Source organism: Bombina bombina, chromosome 3 (genome assembly GCF_027579735.1).
Source record: "Bombina bombina isolate aBomBom1 chromosome 3, aBomBom1.pri, whole genome shotgun sequence".
NCBI lineage: Eukaryota > Metazoa > Chordata > Amphibia > Anura > Bombinatoridae > Bombina > Bombina bombina.
The window spans coordinates 367729900-367752828 of NC_069501.1; the positions used below are offsets into that span (position 1 = coordinate 367729900).

General features: G+C 41.5%; 1 protein-coding gene across 1 annotated transcript in view; it reads left to right on the plus strand.

Annotated features, from left to right (window-relative positions):
- Positions 1 to 22929, plus strand: part of KDM6A (lysine demethylase 6A) — a 926232-nt gene that overhangs the window by 595190 nt on the left and 308113 nt on the right. Inside the window, exons 11-13 of the mRNA XM_053705281.1 lie at positions 21419 to 21638; positions 22164 to 22298; positions 22705 to 22857. Coding sequence (XP_053561256.1) covers positions 21419 to 21638; positions 22164 to 22298; positions 22705 to 22857 — 508 coding nt within the window. The remainder of the gene's footprint in view (positions 1 to 21418; positions 21639 to 22163; positions 22299 to 22704; positions 22858 to 22929) is intronic.

Sequence of the window (22929 nt, forward strand, 5' to 3'; positions counted from 1 at the left end):
ATCTGTCAATGAGAACTGGATGACAAGCAGGAATCCATTTAAAAAACAAAATGTATGCTTACCTGATAAGTGTCTTTCTTTCCAGGCATGGAGAGTCCAAAATTTCATTCCAATTACTAGTGGGAATTCAACTCCTGGCCAGCAGGAGGAGGCAAAGAGCACCCCAGCAGAGCTGTTAAGTGTCACTTCCCTTACCCATAATCCCCTCTACCGAAGGAAAATGGAAAAAGACATAACACTAGGGTATAGAGGTGCCTGAGGTTTATACCAAAAAAAATTGCCATCTTAAATGTAACAAGGGCGGGCCGTGGACTCTCCATGCCAGGAAAGAAAGAAATTTATCAGGTAAGCATAAATTTTGTTTTCTTTCCTATGGCATGGAGAGTCCAATTACTAGTGGGAACCAATACCCATGCTAGAGGACACAGAATGAAAGGGAGGGAGAACAAGACAGGCGGACCTAAACAGAAGGCACCATCGCTTGAAGAACTTTTCTCCCAAAAGATGCAGAGGCAAAAGTATCAAATTTGTAGAATTTGGAAAAAGTATTTCATTGTAGATATTAGATTGTTTTTATTCTTCTTTAAGAAAAGGTTAGTTTAAGATCATTTTAAATCATCTGTACTTATTTAAAAGTTTGTGTGTTAAATATGGAATTTGTAAACAGGTACAATAAATACGACCTTAAAACATTGTTATAAATTGTCAAAGGTTTAATAAATATGACCTTAAAATATCCTTTAAGAAATGAGTAAGAAGTCAATTACCTAAGCTATAAAAAGGTAGGATACACCTTAAGAAATCATCTTGAAAAAGGCTCATTGTGAGCGGAAACGCGTTGATGATACAAGACTTGACACTGAGAGACACTGAGAAACACAGCCAAACGTAAAGGGCTAAGAAACCGGAACTTTCCGGAGTTGACAGCTACACTACAAAAGCTGTGAAAGACCTGTTCGGGACATCGACGACTGAAGCGGGGTAACAGTATTAACGTACCCCTATCCAGGAGTGAGCATAAAGATCCTTTTTTGAGCCTGGAGACAAGAGAAGCTAAAAACTCATTGTCATCGGAAGGCGGGGATCTGTTTGTGCCGTACTGAATCAGCTGTTGCAAGCTGTCACGGAGGTGATGCTTGTACATCAGAGGATTGAAAGATTGGAAGATTAAGGTAACAAATCCTAGGCAAAATATATCTGAAAAACGAACATTGTCTTGGGAAACATATTGTTACAATTTACTTTAAAAACCGTTACATTTTGAAAGTGAATATCAACGATAATAGAGCAATCCTGTTGGCCAATAGAAGACATAAGAGAGTCCAATGAACTGTGTGATATAAAGATCCACCTCCCAATATCTGCCTTAAGTATTTTGCACAAAGGAATCAAAAAGACTCTGTTTATTTTAAGGTCGTTTTAGAATAATTTGCTCAGAATATTTGTGTAATTTTAAATTAATTTTGTGTTTTAGAGTGCGCACTCTATTTTTAATATTTATGACTTTGTATGTGGGAATAATAAAACTTATTTGTCTTTAGCCTATGTGAGCGCTCCTTATATTTTTGGTTTTTAAACACAGAGCCACTGATGGACATACAGAGGACTGAAGTGAAAAAAAAAAACCAATAAACAAAAAGCTTAGACCTTCATGGAGATCGAGACAATATCATCCCCAGGAAAACATATCCTGGAGTAGGGAACCTAGGACTTCTCTCCAGATTTACCTTCCACCCGAGAAAGTGGAAAATCTACAACAGAGAATCCGAATGGGATATTGATAAATAAAAAGGTGGTGTCTGAACCAAAATATCGTCCACGTACGGAGCCACTACAATTCCCTGAGATCTGTTCACTGCCCATAGAACCTTAGAAAAGATTTGAGGAGCAGTGGTAAAGCCCAAAGGGCGGGCTACAGAAGGGAAGTATTTGTCCAGAAAAGGCAAACCGCAGAATTGGAAATGATCCTTAAGTTTCTTAAGGCCATCCTTCTGTCAGATGAACTGGACAATCACTCCTAGAGTGGCGAGATCCTGCACACTGCTTAAGAAAGCCTCCTTATATCGTCTTCAGATAGCCTTGATATAAGAAATCTGTCTGTGGGAAGACAAGATGTAAATTCTATTTTGTATCCCTGGGAGACTACCTCCACTGCCCAAGGATCTGGGATATTGCGACTCCAAGCCTACTTAAAAAAGGAACGCCTGTCCCCAACCTGATCCAAGACTGGTATTAGGGGCATACACTTGCTGATATGGAATCAGAGGAAGTCTTCTTGGATTGATTAACCTTATTACAAGGATGGATAGATTTTTATGAGGTCTTGGCTTGGCAGAAGAGGAGTATTTCTGTCCCTTGAAATTGCTTAAGGAGCAAAAAGGGAAACGTCTGACAACCTCTAGGGCTAATCCCTTATATTCTAAGGCAGAAAAATCCTTTTCCACCTGGAAAGATTCAGCCAGACCAGGACCCAATAAGATAAAAGTCCATTAGATTTAATAAATATATTAAAGTCCAAAAAACACTAGGAAATGAAGAATGGTACATGAAATCATACATATCACAGGCATTTAAATATCACCTCAATATTGGAAGAGTCATTTAATCTAAGCCCCTTTATCTGGGGTTCCAGAATTAGATAGCATTATATATGGCATTGTGACGGATACCCCCGGCTACCCCGACTGGGTCCTGCTTCCTCCCTGCCGACCGCAGCTATGTAGCTGGCAAGTGACCACAGCCTGTAGCCACCCCTGATGCCCGACAGCATCAGTACCCAGGGTCCCACCCTGTGGCAGACTCCAGCTACCCAGACTGGGTAGCTCTGCCTGATGATCCTTTCTCTGCCTGGAACAGGCTGCTATGTAGCCCAGGAAAGTGATTTTAGCTGGAGCCAACCCAAATAACTAGACAGACTAGCATTCAGGTTAAACAAGAACTGATTTTATTGAGAAACATACACTCCTTTTATACACACAACTGATCTTGATAAGACGCTGAACAATGCCCCAGTTTTCCCGCCATTCCCGCCCCTCCAGACATGCTGGCACCTCCATAGAAGCCACAGTCCCACATAATCCCAGTACATAGGGGTGTCGGTTTCGGGGTGATCCCGGTGGAGCGGCGGCACTTCCAGGGTGTCATTTTAAAGCTCTCGGCCCACAGTCCAAAAATCAGCATGATTCGTTTCTGGGGACCGGCGTTACAGTCCGTTGGGGTTAGGGGTGTCCAAAACTCTTGGTTCCCAAAGCAGCTCCCCTCTGGTAATTCTCCCACCTCTTGTCCTCCCTAGGGGTTACTAATCCCCAAAAGAGCAGAGCTCTGCGGCACATGGTTACTGAAGCGACCAGGGGTAAAGTTAGCGGGTGTTCTGCTGTTCTGTGGCCAACTGGGAGTTCCAGGAGCCTGGCCAGCCTGAGAGGGGTTAGGCGGGTGTCCGTTGTGAGGCGGCCGACCGGGAGTTACAGGAGCCCGGCCAGCCTAGGAGGGTTTTCCTGGTCATACACCAACTCTTCTCTGAACACCAAAACAAAGCAAACAAACAGCTTCCAGAGATGGTGGTTGCTCTGAGGAGCCCAAAACCACTGAGAAACAACAGGGGGGTGGGGGGTAGCCTTAGTCGTCTGGTATCTGTGACAGGCATGGCCTAATAAAAAATATTGAAGCCATATAGGTAGATCTGTATGCACAATAAAACAAATTAGAGTCTCATTGGCACTCAGATAACTAAGCTGTCACAACAAGACTCCATACTAAAAAGCAGATTGAATATTGTCCGCATACATTTAAAATATAAAAATATAAGTTGATCATATTAGAGACCCTTAAGAAATATGTATACAACATAATATACATACAGATTGAAAAAAGAACTCCTCAGTATGAGAGAGAAAGTTAATTCACCCTTATACATGACAATATGTAATAAGACAAAATGAAACATGTAGTTACATTGAACTGTCACCAGATTGCGGCAAATACTAGGAAGAAAACTAAATTTATGCTTACCTGATAAATTTCTTTCTTTCTTGACACGGTGAGTCCACGTATCATCTCTAATTACTATTGGGACTATAACTCCTGGCTAGCAGGAGGAGGCAAAGAGCACCACAGCAAAGCTGTTAAATATCACCTCCCTTACCTCCAACCCCAGTCATTTGACCGAGGGAAAAGAGAGAAAGGAAGCAACACAAGGTGCAGAGGTGCCTGAGGTTTACAACACAAAAACCTGTCTAAATAAACAGGGCGGGCCGTGGACTCACCGTGTCAAGCATACATTTGTTTTCTTTCTAATGACACGGTGAGTCCACGGATCATCTCTAATTACTATTGGGAATCAATACCCAAGCTAGAGGACACAGATAAGGGAAGGAAAAGACAGGGTACCTAAACGGAAGGCACCACTGCTTGAAGAACCTTTCTCCCAAAAGAAGCTTCCGCCAAGGCAAAAGTATCAAATTTATAGAATTTTGAAAAAGTGTGTAGAGAGGACCAAGTTGCAGTCTTGCAAATCTGTTCTACAGAAGCTTAATTTTCTCTTACATGGTGTATCCAGTCCACGGATTCATCCTTTCTTGTGGGATATTCTCATTCCCTACAGGAAGTTGCAAAGAGAGCACACAGCAGAGCTGTCCATATAGCTCCCCCTCAGGCTCCGCCCCCCCAGTCATTCTCTTTGCCGCTCTAACAAGCAGCATCTCCACGGGAGGGTAAAGTGAATGTGGTGTTAGATTTGTAGTTTTTATTTCTTCAATCAAAAGTTTGTTATTTTAAAATAGTGCCGGTTTGTACTATTTACTCTGTGGCAGAAAGTGATGAAGATTTCTGCTGAGAGGAAAATGATTTTAGCATGTTGTAACTAAAATCCACTGCTGTTCCCACACAGGACTGTTGAGCATCAGAAAACTTCAGTTGGGGGGAACAGTTTGCAGGCTTAACTGCTTTGAGGTATGTTTCAGTCATTTTTTCTAGTCAAGACTTAGTAATGCTAGAAGACTGACAAGAATCCCCATGTGGGAAAGGTAAGCCATATTCTGAGACTTAGTATAGAAGGAAGGCTTATTTGAAAGGGCTCAAACACTGGTGGACACTGTTAAGGGGCAATCGATTATTTTTTTTACAAAAATCTGATATTTATACAAGTTTATATTACATTTGAAACACTTTTTTGGTGTTTATTCCGCATGGCATCTATTTAGACACCTATTTTGGCTTGGGAAGGCCCCACATCCCCAGAGTGAAGAGGGAGGGGGCCTGAAATTCGCGCCTCAGTTGCGCAGTTGATTTTACAGACAGCTTCATGCAGCTCCATGTGAAGAGTCCAGAGATTACTTGAGCACTTCAGAGAGGCTTATTTTCGATTAAAACTAATCCCCAAGGAAGGTAGGGCCACAGCAGAGGCTGTGGCATGGTGCTATAGTTTTGCTAACCGGTTGCCAGCTTTAATTTGCTCCGGTTTGGGCAGTAAGGGGTTAATTGACTTGAAATTTGCTGTGCAATCATTTCAAAGCATTAGGATCATATGGTGAAAATTTCATAAAGATCGGATGATTTTTGGAGATTTAGTAAAAAGTGTGCGCTTTTTATTATTTAAAGGCACAGTACCGTTTTTTCAAAAATTTTATTTTACTGTGAGTGCTGTCTAAGTCTGTTTAACATGTCTGAGCCTACTGATAGACCTTGTTATATGTGTTTAAAAGCCATGGCGGTACCCCCTTTACATTTGTGTTTAAAGTGTGCTTAGGTATCTAAACATTTTAAAGACCATGCAGTGACACTTAAAAATGTAGCCCAAGATGATTCTTTAACGGAAGGTAACGAGGATAGTCCTCCTTCCTCTCCCCATGTGTCGACACCAGTTATGCCCGCACAAGCGATGCCTAGTACCTCGAGCGCATTGGCCCCTATTACCTTACAACAATTAGCAGCAGTCATGGATAATTCCCTTGCAGCATTTCTATCCAAACTGCCAGTTTTTCCTAAAAAGCGTGATAGCTCAGTTTTAAGAACAGAGGATGAGCAATCAGAAGTTTTGGATGATTTATCTGTTGTACCCTCACAACACTCTGAAGTGGCAGTGAGGGATGTACTGTCTGAGGGAGAAATTTCTGACACAGGAAAGGTTTCTCAGCGGGCAGAATCAGATTCCACAGCGTTTAAATTTAAGCTGGAACACCTCCGCGTACTGCTTAAGGAGGTTTTAGCTACGCTGGATGATTGTGACCCCATGGTGGTCCCAGAAAAATTGTGTAAAATGGACAAGTTTCTAGAAGTCCCTGTATACACTGATGCGTTTCCGATCCCGAAGAGGGTGGCGGATATTGTGACTAGGGAGTGGGAGAGACCAGGTGTACCTTTTGCCCCCCCCCCCCCCCCCCCCTATCTTTAAGAAAATGTTCCCCATAACCGACCCCAGGCGGGACGCGTGGCAGACGGTCCCTAAGGTAGAGGGAGCAGTTTCCACACTAGCCAAGCGCACAACCATACCAATAGAAGACAGCTGTGCTTTCAAAGATCCTATGGATAAAAGATTAGAAGGCTTGCTAAAGAAGATATTTGTTCAACAAGGTTTCCTTCTTCAACCGATTGCCTGCATTATTCCTGTAACTACTGCAGCGGCTTTTTGGTTTGAGGCGCTGGAGGAGTCGCTCCAGAGGGAGACTTCATATGACGAAGTCATGGATAGAATTCATGCTCTAAAGCTGGCTAATTCTTTTATCACAGATGCCGCTTTACAATTAGCTAAGTTAGCGGCGAAAAATTCTGGTTTTACCATTATGGCGCGAAGAGCGCTTTGGCTCAAATCGTGGTCGGCTGACGTGTTGTCCAAAACAAAACTATTAAATATTCTTTTCAAGGGAAAGACCCTATTCGGCCCAGAGTTGAAAGAAATTATTTCGGATATCACTGGGGGAAAGGGCCATGCCCTTCCACAAGATAGACCGTTTAAGGCCAAAAGCAATGCTAATTTTCGCTCCTTTCGCAACTTCAGGAGCGGACCTGCTTCAACCTCTGCAACCGCAAAGCAGGAGGGTAACGCTTCCCAGCCCAAAGCAACCTGGAAGCCTTTGCAGGGCTGGAACAAGGGTAAGCAGGCCAAGAAGCCTGCGGCTGCTACCAAGACAGCATGAAGGGGTAGCCCCCGATCCGGGACCGGATCTGGTAGGGGGCAGACTTTCTCTCTTTACTCAGGCTTGGGCAAGAGATGTTCCAGATCCCTGGGCATTAGAAATTGTTGCTCAGGGGTATCTTCTAGAATTCAAGGACTCTCCTCCAAGGGGAAGGTTCCACATTTCTCGTTTGTCTTCAGACCAGACAAAGAAACAGGCGTTCTTACGCTGTGTAGAAGATCTTCTAAAAATGGGAGTGATACACCCAGTTCCAATTGCAGAACAAGGACTGGGATTTTACTCAAACCTGTTTGTAGTTCCCAAAAAGGAAGGAACTTTCAGGCCAATCCTGGATCTAAAAATTCTAAACAAATTCCTCAGAGTTCCATCTTTCAAAATGGAAACCATTCGGACAATCTTACCGATGATCCAGGAAGGTCAATATATGACTACCGTGGATCTAAAGGATGCATACCTACATATTCCTATCCACAAAGATCATCATCAGTTCCTAAGGTTTGCCTTTCTGGACACGCATTACTAGTTCGTGGCCCTTCCTTTCGGGTTGGCCACCGCTCCCAGAATTTTCACAAAGGTGCTAGGGTCCCTTCTAGCGGTACTAAGACCGCGGGGCATTGCAGTAGCACCTTACCTAGACGACATCTTAATACAGACGTCGTCTTTTCACAGAGCCAAGGCTCATACGGGCATTGTTCTGGCCTTTCTAAGGTCTCACGGGTGGAAGGTGAACGTAGAAAAGAGTTCTCTGTCCCCGCTCACAAGGGTTCCCTTCCTGGGAACACTAATAGACTCGGTAGAAATGAAAATATTTCTGACAGAGGTCAGGAAATCAAAGCTTTTAACTACTTGCCGAGTTCTTCATTCCATTCCTCGGCCTTCTGTGGCTCAGTGCATGGAGGCAATCTGATTAATGGTTGCGGCAATGGACGTTGTCCCTTTTGCCCGAATTCATCTCAGACCACTACAACTGTGCATGCTCAAACAGTGGAATGGGGATTATGCAGATTTGTCTCCTCAAATACAAATGGACCAGAAAACCAGAGACTCTCTTCTCTGGTGGTTGTCTCAGGATCACCTGTCTCAGGGAATGTGCTTCCGCAGACCGGAGTGGATCATTGTCACGACCAATGCCAGTCTGTTAGGCTGGGGTGCGGTCTGGGACTCCCTGAAAGCTCAGGGCCTATGGTCTCGGGAAGAATCTCTTCTCCCGATAAACATTTTGGAACTGAGAGCGATATTCAATACACTCCAGGCATGGCCTCAACTAGCGGAGGCCAAATTCATCAATCATCAGGGGGGAACAAAGAGTTCCCTAGCGATGAAGGAAGTAACCAAGATCATCAAATGGGCAGAGGATCAATCCTGCCACCTATCTGCAATTCACATCCCAGGAGTAGACAACTGGGAGGCGGATTTTCTGAGTCGTCAGACTTTTCACCTGGGGGAGTGGGAACTCCACCCGGAGGTTTTTGCTCAGCTGACCCAGCTATGGGGCATTCCAGAATTGGATCTGATGGCGTCCCGTCAGAACACAAAACTTCCCCTTTACGGATCCAAGTCCAGGGATCCCAAGGCGGCATTGATAGATGCTCTAGTAGCGCCTTGGTCCTTCAGTCTAGCTTATGTCTTTCCACCTTTTCCTCTTCTCCCTTGGCTAGTAGCCAGAATCAAACAGGAGAAGGCTTCGGTAATTCTGATAGTGCCTGCGTGGCACTAGGTATGCAGACCTAGTGGGCATGTCATCGGTTCCACCATGGAAACTTCCATCGAGGCAGGATCTTCTAATACAGGGTCCATTCAAGCATCCAAATCTAGTTTCTCTGCAACTGACTGCTTGGAGATTGAACGCTTAATTCTAGCTAAGCGTGGGTTCTCTGAATCAGTTATAGATACTCTGATCCAGGCCAGAAAGCCTGTCACCAGGAAAATTTACCATAAGATATGGCGGAAATATCTTTGTTGGTGTGAATCCAAGGGTTACTCGTGGAGTAAGATTAGGATTCCGAGGATATTGTCTTTTCTCCAAGAAGGATTGGAGAAAGGATTGTCAGCTAGTTCCTTAAAGGGACATATCTGCTCTGTCTATCCTGTTACACAAGCGTCTGGCAGCAGTACCAGACGTCCAGGCGTTTGCACAGGCTCTAGTTAGAATCAAGCCTGTCTATAAACCTGTGGCTCCTCCATGGAGTCTAAATTTAGTTCTTTCAGTTCTTCAAGGGGTTCCGTTTGAACCTTTACATTCCATAGATATTAAGTTATTATCTTGGAAAGTTTTGTTTTTGGTAGCTATTTCTTCTGCTCGAAGAGTTTCAGAATTGTCTGCTTTGCAGTGTAATTCACCTTATCTGGTGTTCCATGGTGTTCCATGCAGATAAGGTTGTTTTGCGTACCAAACCTGGTTTCCTTCCAAAAGTGGTTTCTAATAAGAATATTAACCAGGAAATCATTGTTCCTTCTCTGTGCCCTAATCCAGTTTCTAAGAAGGAACGACTGTTACACAATCTTGATGTGGTTCGTGCTTTAAAATTCTATTTAAATGCAACTAAAGATTTCAGACAAACATCATCCTTGTTTGTTGTCTATTCTGGTAAGAGGAGAGGTCAGAAAGCGACTGCTACCTGACTTGTTCCCTCCCTTCATCCGTGTCCTAAAGCTTTGGTATTGGTATCCCACAAGTAAGGATGAATCCGTGGACTGGATACACCATGTAAGAGAAAACAGAATTTATGCTTACCTGATAAATTACTTTCTCTTACGGTGTATCCAGTCCACGGCCCGCCCTGGCAATTAAGTCAGGTTCAAATTTATTTTTGTAAAACTACAGTCACCACTGCACCCTATGGTTTCTCCTTTTTCTCCTAACCATCGGTCGAATGACTGGGGGGGCGGAGCCTAAGGGGGAGCTATATGGACAGCTCTGCTGTGTGCTTTCTTTGCCACTTCCTGTAGGGAATGAGAATATCCCACAAGTAAGGATGAATCCGTGGACTGGATACACCGTAAGAGAAAGTAATTTATCAGGTAAGCATAAATTCTGTTTTTGAATGCCCAGGAAGAGGAAACAGCCCTCGTAGAATGAGCCGTGACTCTCTCAGGAGGCTGCTGTCCAGCAGTTTCATAGGCCAAACGAATTATACTCTTCAGCCACAAAGAAAGAGAAGTAGCCGTAGCTTTCTGACCCTTGTGTTTCCCAGAGAAAATAACAAACAAAACAGAAGACTGGTGAAAATCCTTAGTCGCCTGTAAATAGTACTTCAACGCACGCACCACATCTAGGTTGTGCAGCAGACGCTCTTTATGAGAAGAAGGATTAGGACACAAAGACAGAACAACGATTTCTTGATTAATGTTCCTATCCGAAACCACTTTAGGGAGGAACCCTAACTTAGTACGCAGAACTTCCTTATCCAAATGAAAAATAAGGTAAGGGGATTCACACTGCACACCGAGAGTTCTGAGACTCTACGAGCAGAAGAAATTGCAACAAGAAACAAAACTTTCCAAGATAACATCTTAATATCTAAGGAATGCATAGGCTCAAACGGAGCCTGCTAAAGAACTTTAAGAACAAGGTTAAGACTCCAGGGAGGAGTAACAGGTTTGAACACAGGCCTGATTCTGATCAAGGCCTGACAGAAAGATTGCACGTCCGCCAGACGTCTATGCAACAAAATAGACAAGGCAGATATTTGACCCTTCAAAGTACTTGCAGATAAACCCTTCTCCAGACCCTCTTGGAGAAAAGCCAGAATTCTAGGAATCCGAACTCTACTCCAAGAGTAGCCTCTGGATTCACACCATTACAGATATTTACGCCATATCTTATGGTAAATCTTTCTAGTTACAGGTTTACGAGCCTGAATCAAGGTCTCAATAACCGACTCCGAAAACCCACGCTTAAATAGAATTAAGCATTAAATCTCCAAGCAGTCAGCTTCAGAGAAAAATGAGATTTGGATGAATGAAGGGCCCTTGAAGTAGAAGGTCCTTCCTCAGTGGAAGTCTCCAAGGTGGAAGAGAAGACATCTCCACTAGGTCCACATACCAGATCCTGCGAGGCCACGCCGGTGCAATGAGGATCACAGACGCCCTCTCCTGTTTGATTCAAGCAATGACCCGTGGAAGGAGAGCGAACCGAGGAAATAGGTATGCTAGACTGAAATTCCAAGGAACCGCCAGAGCATCTATCAGTACAGCCTGAGGATCCCTTGACCTCGACTCGTACCTTGGGAGCTTGGCATTCTGTTGAGATGCTATTGGAATAGATTAGTGTGCGCTACAGGAGAGGATACTACACAATGCTCTAAAAATACAATCCCTGTAAAGTATCTAATACTAGTTAAAACACAAATGAAGCACTGGGCTTCAGGATAGAGCAAATGCGCCGTTAGGCTAAAAGTATTCAAACACCAATAAAAAATATAAAGGTAAATTTAATACAGACAAATTAGTACAATTTTAAAATGAGGGACGTCTCCCTACAATTGCAAACAAACTAGTTATACAATGTATTAAACGAAAAGCCCTTCTAATTCTCAAGGATATCAGGTACTGTGTCCTTATACATAAACAGTAGGTTGGGGGTATCGTGTAGATGCAAACATTAAAAAATGCTAAAAAATATAGATTCCTCCTCACTCTCAAATCAAAACGTTGAAATTAACCCGGGTTAAATATTAAAGTTGGCTGAGTGAAAGTTGTTCTTAGTTCAACATTAGTTCAACTAACACATAGAAACAGTGAATAGCTGTCTGCCTCTACGCTGTCAGAACATCCAATTTTGAAAGACACACGGGGAGGGCATGACGTCAGACGCCGACTCACGCGTGCGAAGGTCTGTGGAACACTGTCCCCAGGAGCGACTGTGGTCGCATTTGCGGTTCAAGTCTTGACCTAGTGGCACACACCCTGGAAACACCCCCGGATTCACGGTAAAGTAATATTGCAGGTACGGTGTGGGACTTGTTCAGAATAAGCCGAACAGAATTTGCTATCATTCATAACTGTTTGAACCTTTTACGGCTGGCTGAACTGTAGTTTGCTATATGATTTCCTCTAAATGCAAGCCTTAATCTCTATATTATTTTTATCTGTCACATACGGTTATATTATATTTTTTAGCATTTTTTAATGTTTGCATCTACACGATACCCCCAACCTACTGTTTATGTATAAGGACACAGTACCTGATATCCTTGAGAATTAGAAGGGCTTTTCGTTTAATACATTGTATAACTAGTTTGTTTGCAATTGTAGGGAGACGTCCCTCATTTTAAAATTGTACTAATTTGTCTGTATTAAATTTACCTTTATATTTTCTGTTGAGATGCCATGAGATCCAGCTCCGGCTGTCCCCATTTGAGAATCAAGTTGGAAAACACCTCTGGATGGAGTTTCCACTCCCCCGGGTGAAAGGTCTGTCTGCTCAGAAAATCTGCTTCCAAATTGTCCACTCCTGGAATGTGGATCACAGATAGCAGTTGTGGATCTCCGCCCACTTGTCCGACTGAAACCTGATAAACCGGGCTGAAGCTAACAGAGGCCAGACCAGAAGTGCATTGAAGTTTGCCCTCAGCTCTAGGATGTTTATGGGAAGGACAGACTCCTCCCGAGTCCATGTCCCATGAGCCTTTAGTGAGCCCCAGACTGCTCCCCATCCCAGCAGACTAGCGTCCGTTGTCACAATAACCCATGTGGGTCTGTGAAAGCAGGTTCCCTGGGAGAGATGATCCTGAGACGACCACCAAGGAAGAGAGTCTCTTGTCTCCTGATCTAGAAGAATTTGCAGAGACAGATCCACATAATCCCCGTTCCATTGCCTGAGAATACATAATTGCAGAAATCTGAGATGGAACCGGGCAAACTGAATGATGTCCATGGTAGCTACCATCAGACTGATCACCTTCATGCTGTGAGCCACTGACGGCCGAGGAGAGGACTGAAGAGCCAGACAAGAATCGAGGATCTTTGATTTTCTGACCTCTGTCAGAAATATTTTCATTTATAAGGAATCTATTATGGTTCCCAGGCACACTACCCTTGTAGCTGGAATCAAGGAACTCTTTCCCAAATTCACCTTCCATCCGTGAGATAGCAGAAACGATAACAACATATCTGTGTGGGAGTTCTCTTGATGAAAGGATGGCGCCTGAACCAGAATGTCGTCCAGATAAGGCACCACTGCAATGCCCCGTAACTGGAGCCCTGCCAACAGGGATCCCAGGACTTTTGAAAAAATTCTGGGAGCGGTGGCAAGGCCGAATGGAAGAGCCACAAACTGGTAATGTTTGTCTAGAAATGTGAACCTCAGAAACTTGTGACGATCCCTGTGGATGGGAACATGCAGGTACGCATCCTTTAAATCTACTTTTGTCATGAATTGACCCTCTTGAACCTGAGGTCTAGAATTGCTCAGAAAATTCCCTCTTTCTTGGGAACCACGAACAGATTGGAGTAAAATCCCAGACCCTGTTCCTGCATTGGAACAGGAACTATCACTCCCAGGTCGGAGAGGTCCTGGACACAGTGTAAAAACACCTCTCTTTTTATCTGGTATACAGGTAATCTTGAGAGCAGAAACCTGCCCCTGGGAGGAAAGGTCTTGAACTCCCCAGATCGGGGGCAGACCCTTCATGCTGACTTTGAGTCAGTAACAGACTTCTTAGATTTCTTCCCCTTGTTCCAAGACTGGTCCGTAAAGAACGAAAATTACTCTGATGTCCTCTCTGCTTATTCCTCTTATCCTGAGGGAGAAAATGACCCTTTCCTCCCGTAATGTCTGAAATAATTTCCGCCAGTCCCGGACCCAAACAAGGTCTTTCCCTTGTAGGGAATCTTCAAAAGCTTAGACTTAGATGATACATCCACAGACAAGGACTTCAACCATAAGGCTCTGCGGGCCAGTATGGCAAAACCAGAAATTTTTGCTTCCAGCTTAATAACCTTTAGGGAAGCATCCGTAATAAATGAATTGGCCAACCTAAGAGCCTTGATCCTATCTTGGATCTCTTCAAGGGTAGTATCTGTTTGAATAGAATCAGACAATGCATCTAACCAGTATGCCGCTGCGCTGGTGACGGTAGCAATACACACCGCAGGCTGCCATTGTAAACCCTGGTGTACATACATCTTTTTAAGTAACACCTCCAACTTCTTATCCATAGGATCCTTAAAGGAACAGCTATCCTCTATGGGAATAATAGTTCTCTTTGCCAAAGTGGAAATTGCCCCTTCCACCTTGGGGACCGACTGCCAAGACTCCTTGATAGAGTCAGCTATTGGAAACATTTTCTTAAAAATTGGGCATGGAGAAAAGGGAATACCAGGTCTCTCCCATTCCCTAGCAATAATCTCTGTAGCTCGGTCTGGTACAGGGAAAACCTCCACCATGGAAGGTACATCAAAGTACTTGTTTAGCTTACTAGATTTCTTAGGATTGACTACGACAGTAGTGTCGGAGTCATCCAAGGTAGCCAAAACCTCCTTAAGTAACAAACTGAGGTGTTCCAGCTTGAATCTGAAAGATACGACTTCCACATCAGAAAAAGGAATTACACTGTCTGAGTCTGAGATTTCACCCTCAGGCGCCACCGAAGTTTCTTCCTCCTCAGACTTCTGGGAATAAATATTCGGAATAGCCACAACTGTGTCAGAAACCTTACTCACTGATTCCTTACATTTCCTCTTGTGCTTTCCCTGCAGCATGGGAAAAGCATTGAGCTAATCAGTTACTGCAGAAGATATGTGGGTAGCAATGTCTTACAACGTAACTCCAACCGGAGTGTGGGAGGAAACACGGGGCACTGCATGTGTGGACGATAAAGTTTGGGACACTTGAGGAGAAATCTGCTGCATATCTTGAACAGGAGACCCCTGAACAGCATTCGCCTTAGACAATGGTGGCTCAGGATCAAAAAGTCTATCCCTGTAATGCAATGTTCTCTCAATACACGAGGAACAAAAAGGGATTGGTGGTTCCACATTAGCATCAAAACACAAAGTACAAGTAACATTTTTCAGGGCCTCTTGGTCCTTCTTTACCCAATATTTGAACAAATAAGAATTAAAATACTTTTATTTAATTTTGAAATTATTGCAAAAAGAAGTTACTGTCCCTTTAAATTTAAAAAATATATTTTTATTTTTTAATGCAATAACGGCGGTTCTAGAGCACCCCAGACAGCCTCTACACCTCAGCTAGCTCTGCTGAGGTGCCTACCTGTCCTGCTGGTTGCCGGAGTCAACAGTTGGATAAAATCCGGACTCAATCCCGAACTGCTCCCACCGGTTTCCGGCGACCGTTTCACTGAAAACTGCAGAGCCGCAATAAAGTACGTCACCCCTCCGGCACTCAGGAAGTGAGAGAAAAAAAGTGTGCAAAAAACTATTTGCCGCTTCAGAAAGCCCCGCCCATCGTGGGAGTATCAAGCTAAACCTCCCGGCCGGCATTAATCTATACAGTAAAGTCGCCGAGAGCAAGTAAAAACGCGAACACCCTGACTGGAACAATAAACAAACTGAGCCTATGTCCTCCTCTTGTCCCCAGTGCCTGCACACACTGCCTCACATTATCCTATTCACCCACAATAGGATTAATGCATCTGGTGTCCCATACAGAGTTAACTGTTAAAGTGCCGTATGTATCTTTTATACTTGCTTAGAAAAACAAAATTAGCACTTACCCCGATGTAATCTGCCTGGCAGCAGGGCAGTTCACTAGGTTTGAGAGGCATTCTCCCTCACATGGACCTGTGGAAAGAAAAAGGCAAAGACTGAGTGATCTTACAAGCTTTCAAGTTAGGGCAGCAATAACTACTTTGGAGGCCCAGTGAGGATTATACCCCACAAGTTCTCAATTGCTTAAAAGCCACCAATGCTCTACTGAAGAGACTGACATTGGGCTACGGCTAAACCCCAGGAAAGAGCAGAACAAACTTGCACTGCTGTAAAATAATAAAATCTTGATTGAAGAATCTTCTTCCAGACACCTAAACTTTACCACCTCCTTGCTTTTAACGTAGGTAAAGAGAATGACTAGGGTTGGAGGGAAGGGAGGTGATATTTATCAGCTTTGCTGTGGTGCTCTTTGCCTCCTCCTTCTGGCCAGGAGTGATATTCTTAATAGTAATTAGAAATGACCCGTGGACTCACTGTGTCATTAAAAAGAAACATTATTTTCAAGAGAGCACATCCTGAAAATAAAAGTGCAGAATCATAAAGGATTATTATAAAAAGCCAAGAACAGAATAAAAATAATACTGCAGAAATGGCTTTGAAGTAACAACTGAGTCATGTTGTGCACATACTAACACATTTACCCATCTGTAATAATAGATGAATTTACAGCCCTCCTTACTAAATATACACACAAAGAGTAGGATAGAATGTCAGATATATATGCAGCCTGCAGGTCCCAGTAGTGAATTGAGGATTGCATGGAAAACAAAAGTAAGGCAGTGTGTATCACAACACTATCTTTTGATAAAAGAAACACCATATTTTTTTATTTTTTTTTTTAAAGCGCCTAAAAAGAGCATCCACCTCACATTTGAATGCTTACTTAAGCTAACATACCGATCCTCAGACACAGACCCGGAACAGAGGAAAAGTGAACCTTGCACCAAAGATCCCTTGGTGCATAACACTGAAGTGTAGATCACGGTTGGAAATACTGACCGCATAGCAAAATAAAATGACAGTGCTACCACTCATGAAACTGTATCAGAGAAAACTCCCCTTTTTAAGCCTTAGTCCTAAGGAAGGAAACTAAGTAATGGTGTGCAATGCGATCGCCACATTACCAGCATCAAAAGAGGGAGGACAGGTAGATGGCGCCAAATCCATATAAGTGCAGCATGTGATAAAATTGAAGTATTACACAATGCCCCTAATAATACAAAAACACTTTGATCACAAAAGGGAGTTTTCTGTGTAGTAGCAGCAGTGTTAATTTTGACAGCAAATTTCGATTTAGTCTTAGTTTTAGTCTTTCGACTAAAATGCCATTTTAGTTTTAGTCGTATTTTAGTCATCTGAATTGTTTTAGTTTTAGTCTAGTTTTAGTCGACTGAATCTCCAGTAGATTTTAGTCGACTAAATCTCCAGTAGATTTTAGTCTACTAAAATCTAAGGGGTTTAGTTAAAGTGTAATGCATTATTTAAGCATTTCTCTATAATTTGCAAACTGATTATATACTCCAGGAGCAAACATAACACCTGTTATTATTTATGGTATTAAGGTTTAAACATGCAATACAGATACAGATTTAGCCATTGTGACATATAACGTCTTTATTAAACTTAAAATTAAATAAAACCAAGTTTCATAAACAAACAGAAGTGCAACTTTAAAATATAAACAATCAAAACTGTAAACTGTATTGGCTGTATTGCACATATTACCCAAAATAAAAAGTTATCTGTTAATAATTAAAACAAGTATCAAGTAACTCAACACCACAAACAGTTTGTGCAGCTAGCACAGGCACAGCATAACTTAAACCCATACTGGTGGGTTATGCTTATTTCTATATGAAGAATCAATTGATTGTTCACAGATTCGAAAAATTTTCGGCAACAATATTAGCACTGCTCTAGAACTTCTAAACTCATTATATACTCCTGGAGTAAAGGTTTATTAACCTGTTTTTATTTATGGTATTAAGGTTTGAACATGCTATACAGATTTAACAGATTTAACTGTTGTGGTATATAACATGTCTTTGTCATAAAATTAAGTTTCGTAAATTTTACAAAATAGCAGTAACTAGATATGGATAGACTATAACACCTTGCATAAAATGTTTCTGTCATCAAATTTTGATATAGTTTTATTCATAGTCGTTTGTCGTTTGACTAAAATGTCATTTTGATTTAGTTTTAGTTGTAATCTTTTGACTAAAATGCCATTTTAGTTTTAGTCATATTTTAGTCATCAGAATTTCTTTAGTTTTATACTCATTTTAGTCTAGTTTTAGTCGACGAAATTAACACTGAGTAGCAGTCTAGAAGCTGATACGGGCTGCTATGCTTGCAATAATAGGCTGCGCAATGGCTTTCAAGCACGCAAACTAAACGTGCCCACAGACCATGAATGAGGGACCCTAATAACATAAAACCCATATGAGGGACTCCCATAAAGCATATGTCATGCCCAGAGACAAACCAGGGGTTGCTGAGGTACTAGGTAGTTAACTTGTCTCCCATAACACAGTGCCCCTAAGAAAACAGATAGGCACCGGAATATCCGTAAAAACGGATCTTGCAGGGAAAAGAAGTTTGAGGGAGAAATTTCAATAGTACTGTGATTAGCATCTCCACACACTTTACAAACTGGTCTTTACTTTAATTAAATTGACCAGACATAGGAGCGGCAAAAAATCCCTGAGACTGGCTAATAAAGCAGCATACTGCTCAGCCACCAAATATCCCACACTATGGATATTCTTAATAAAAATATATTAACCCTTCATGAGAGTAACAGGTCCCACTAGGTCCCTGAATTATCCCAGTCCATTTGAAATTCTTCTCCTGGAAATATACACAAAAGGACTTACCCTCCAGGGTCTTCTGCTGTGGAGCAGTCACAGCAGCTGCAGGTCTGTCAGCCTCATCCGACCGCTGACAGGGACCTGAAGATACAAGAAAAAACAGAGTAACCAACCCTGCTTTTCTACAGTGAGGTTAGCTTACGTTGTTGGAGTTAAAGTAAGGACTACCTCACCGACCTCCAACTGCTAAAAGCTACCATTACTCTTACTAAAGAGATTGACATAGACACAGCATTGCCCCAATCCTTGCTTGCAGGAAAAGTACCCATTAAAGGATTACTTTTTATTCAGACACCATCTTCGCACATCCTCCCATGATAGAGGCAAACAAAGAGAATAACTGTGAATTATGGGTAAGGGAAGTGACACTTAACAGCTCTGCTGGGGTGCTCTTTGCCTCCTCCTGCTGGCCAGGAGTTGAATTCCCACTAGTAATTGGAATTCAATTGTGGACTCTCTATGCCATAGGAAAGAAATACACCTTTAATTGTTGCAAAAAAACAGAGTATCTGCCCTCTGAAGGAACTAATGCTGCAAGTAATAAAAGGGTGCAGAGAAAAGAGGCACAACAAACATAAACGAATGTGAGAAGTAACCGTATACAAATATATATACTGCATAGTCATGTTAGTTGAGTCCTTCCCAAAAGACAGTATTTTTAAACTAAGTAAGCCCCCCCACTCCTGGCATAGGTAACTTTAAAGGGATTATCAAATTTACTTAATTCTCTTGGAATCATTTGTTGAAGGAGCAGCAATGCACTACTGGTTTCTAACTGAACCCATGGGTGAGCCAATGACAATTTGTATATATATTTTTTTATATATATATATATATATATGCAGCCACCAATCAGCAGCTAGAACCTAGGTTCTTTGCTTTTCCTGAGCTTACCTAGATAAACCTTTCAACAAGAAAAGGAAGCAAATTAAATAATAAAAGTAAATTGGAAAGTTGTTTAAAATCGTATGCTTTTTCTGAATCATGAAAGGAAAAAATTGTGTTTCATGTCCCTTTAACCCCCTCTGGTAGCGATCAGGAAGTCAGTCAGGTGAAGAGGCAAAAGAAACATGGGAAAGGAGTTAACCCTCTCCCTTCTGGAGAACAGTTTTGCCTTGCCGCTCAAAGACTCTCTCTGTACCCGACGCCATATTAGCACTCCTGAACTAAATAGAGAAGAAAGAAGCGCTAAGATGCCGGCCCTGTGCTTCACTGCAGGAACAGAAGCAGCTTGCATTTAAATGGCCGCACATAAAAACATAAATAGGAATACTATTTTACATTACTGTGTCAAAAGACTAATTACATAAGCAGTAAATTGCCTTATAAATATGAATATTGTCAGGCATTATATATATATATATATATATATATATATATATATATATATATGTTGGGGGGGGTGTCGGACATTAAATCCCAAATAAAGTTACTACAGATTAATGTGTAAACACAAAATATATATGCAGTACAGTGATTTATACATATGAACATTTCAGGAATCGCATGTATATATGTTAGAGTCTAAGGCCATACAGAGCAAATCACCTAAATTGTTTTAAATAAAGTGAATCTAAGCTCCCCTGTAATGACATTAGCTTGCTCTGCAGCTTGAGGTATATTATTAATTTTAAACTAAGATGAAGTGATATGCTTACTTGCTGGGGAATTACTATGTTGTACAAAGACACATATACCTACTGAAACCCTGTGGACTGTGTAAGGTATGCAGGTACTTACCCAGCCGATACCCACTCCACTGATCTTACCCCTTTATGATGGTACAGTAGTGAGCCCATCCAGTATTGTAAGTTCCTGTAGAGAATATACTGTATATGTACATCTACATGGCCAAACAGGAGGAGGCTAAAGAAACTGTCCCATCGACACCCGTGGCAGGATTGTGACCACAACTCCAGTGAAGAGATTTACATTGCACAGTCAGTACTCTCATATGCCCCCTCTCTTCAAGGAACTATCCATTGAGGGAACATTTTTTTATTAAACGCCTTGTAATTCTGAATACAATTCTGAGCAGCTCTCGCTTTACCTGCTCCTAAGCTAGGCAAAGAAAATACTGCGAGGGTCAGGGAAGTAGGAGGAATATTAAAGCTCTTAATTTGGGGTGTCTCTGCCTCCTGGTGGCCAGGTAATGAATTCCCCGCAGTAAGAATTTTGTGGACTCTCACCACCATAAGACAGTTATTCTAAAATGACACCTTTATGCAGAAAATCATGATTTAAATTTAGTCTTACCGACTAGTGATTTAAATTAAAATTACCCTGTACAGTCCTTAGGCATTTTACTTCTGTTTGCCATTTTTTTAATTCTGAGATTTTTATTTATTCTGTCATGATTTTAACAGGGGCAAATGTTCTACATAGATCTAATGCAAACAGTTTTTTTATTGTATTTATTCTTTGTGTCCTGATTTTAACAATTGCAGATGTTCTTCTATGTAGGTTTTAATTCAAATATACCCTGAGCTAATAAACATACCCCTACTAATAAATCTTTCTTTTCTTTTTGACTCCATTAAAAGCAAAAATGCTTCCAAACTCCTTTTGGGCAGTCATATCAAGACTGCTTAAAATAAAAAATAAATATGTATGATATTTCACCCTCAAGCAGTAATTTTCTTAAACATGTGTTGATTTTATTTATTTTAAACAGTTTCTGTACTTTTAAATATGTTGAAGTCTGACAGAGATCCCTCTTATCATTGTTGCCTGTTTCAGTGTCCTGTATCAGCAGCAGAACCAGCCTATGGATGCTTTGCAGGCCTACATTTGTGCTGTTCAGTTGGATCATGGCCATGCCGCAGCCTGGATGGACTTGGGTACTCTCTATGAATCCTGCAACCAGCCTCAGGATGCAATTAAATGCTACCTAAATGCAACAAGGAGCAAAAATTGTAGTAATACCTCTGCACTTGCTGCACGGATTAAATACTTACAGGTACAGTTTGCACTTCTTTTAAGTTGAGCCGTTAAGACACAGCTTGTCATTATCCATTGTTAGAGGAGAATGCAAAACCAATTGGTTTGTTAATGTACCATGTTATTGTTTCAATAAGATCCATGTGCATTTTGTCTTGTGGCTTATAAATGTAAGTGTGGAATGAAGCTTTCAAAACTCATTTCACCCATTCTATCAATTGCTGCATCTCAGTGTACAGACCTTTTTTTTTTTTGTCCTGTCTACATTTTTTAATTTGTCATGGACTTAATTGGAAATAGTCAAACAAGTGTAATCTCAACTCTTGTTTGACATTTTCAAAAAGCAATGATCTTTTCAAAAATATTAACTTACTCTCACAAAGGTTTTATATTCTGGTTACCCTTCTATTTTATTTACCTTTTTTGGGAAACAAACAACAACTTTTTTGTTTAAAGAACTTGGTAATTTTTAGGAAGTTGTAGTGAACATGCTCTTACAAAAGTAGGCCTGTGTTAAATTACCTTTTTACATAATTTTTCCTAGGCTCAGTTGTGTAACCTTCCACAAGGTAGTCTACAGAATAAAACTAAATTACTTCCTAGTATTGAGGAGGCATGGAGCCTACCAATCCCCGCAGAGCTTACCTCCAGGCAGGGTGCCATGAACTCAGCACAGCAGGTGAGAAGTTGGGTTATGTTTTGCAAATACCCAGCTTTAAAAGTTATTTTGAATATTTAGTAGCAAATTTATTTTTTTACTTAAGCCCAGAAATGGCTTCTATTTTTATCCATAAGTAATTTAAAATAACAAGAGTATAAAGAAAAAAAATATACATTCTGGGTACCAATTAAGAACCTTTGTGGATCTTTGTTATTTTGAAGTGTAATCATTATGGCGTTTTACTTTAAACTAAAATTTTTCATTTCATCTATTTACATTTCTCAGTGCCAATAGTCATTATTCTGGACCAGTGTTTGTGTAGTCACATTGTTCAGACTGTTATTATTTTTCATTAAAATATATTGAAACCCGTTAAGTGGATAAACATTACACAGGACCATATTTTCTTTCTTCCAATTATTAGGCCTGTAAACCTCATCAGAACGCTGAATCTGTAATAGGCCTCAGTCAAACACCAATTTCACAGCAGTCCTTGCCGCTACATATGATTCCCTCTAGCCAGGTAGATGAACTGTCAAGTCCTGCCAAGAGGAAAAGAACATCTAGTCCAGCAAAGGTAGTTTAAAATAAAGCAATACATTTGACTTATGTATTGTTTGTTTTGTTTTTTTATGTCGGTTTACTTTGT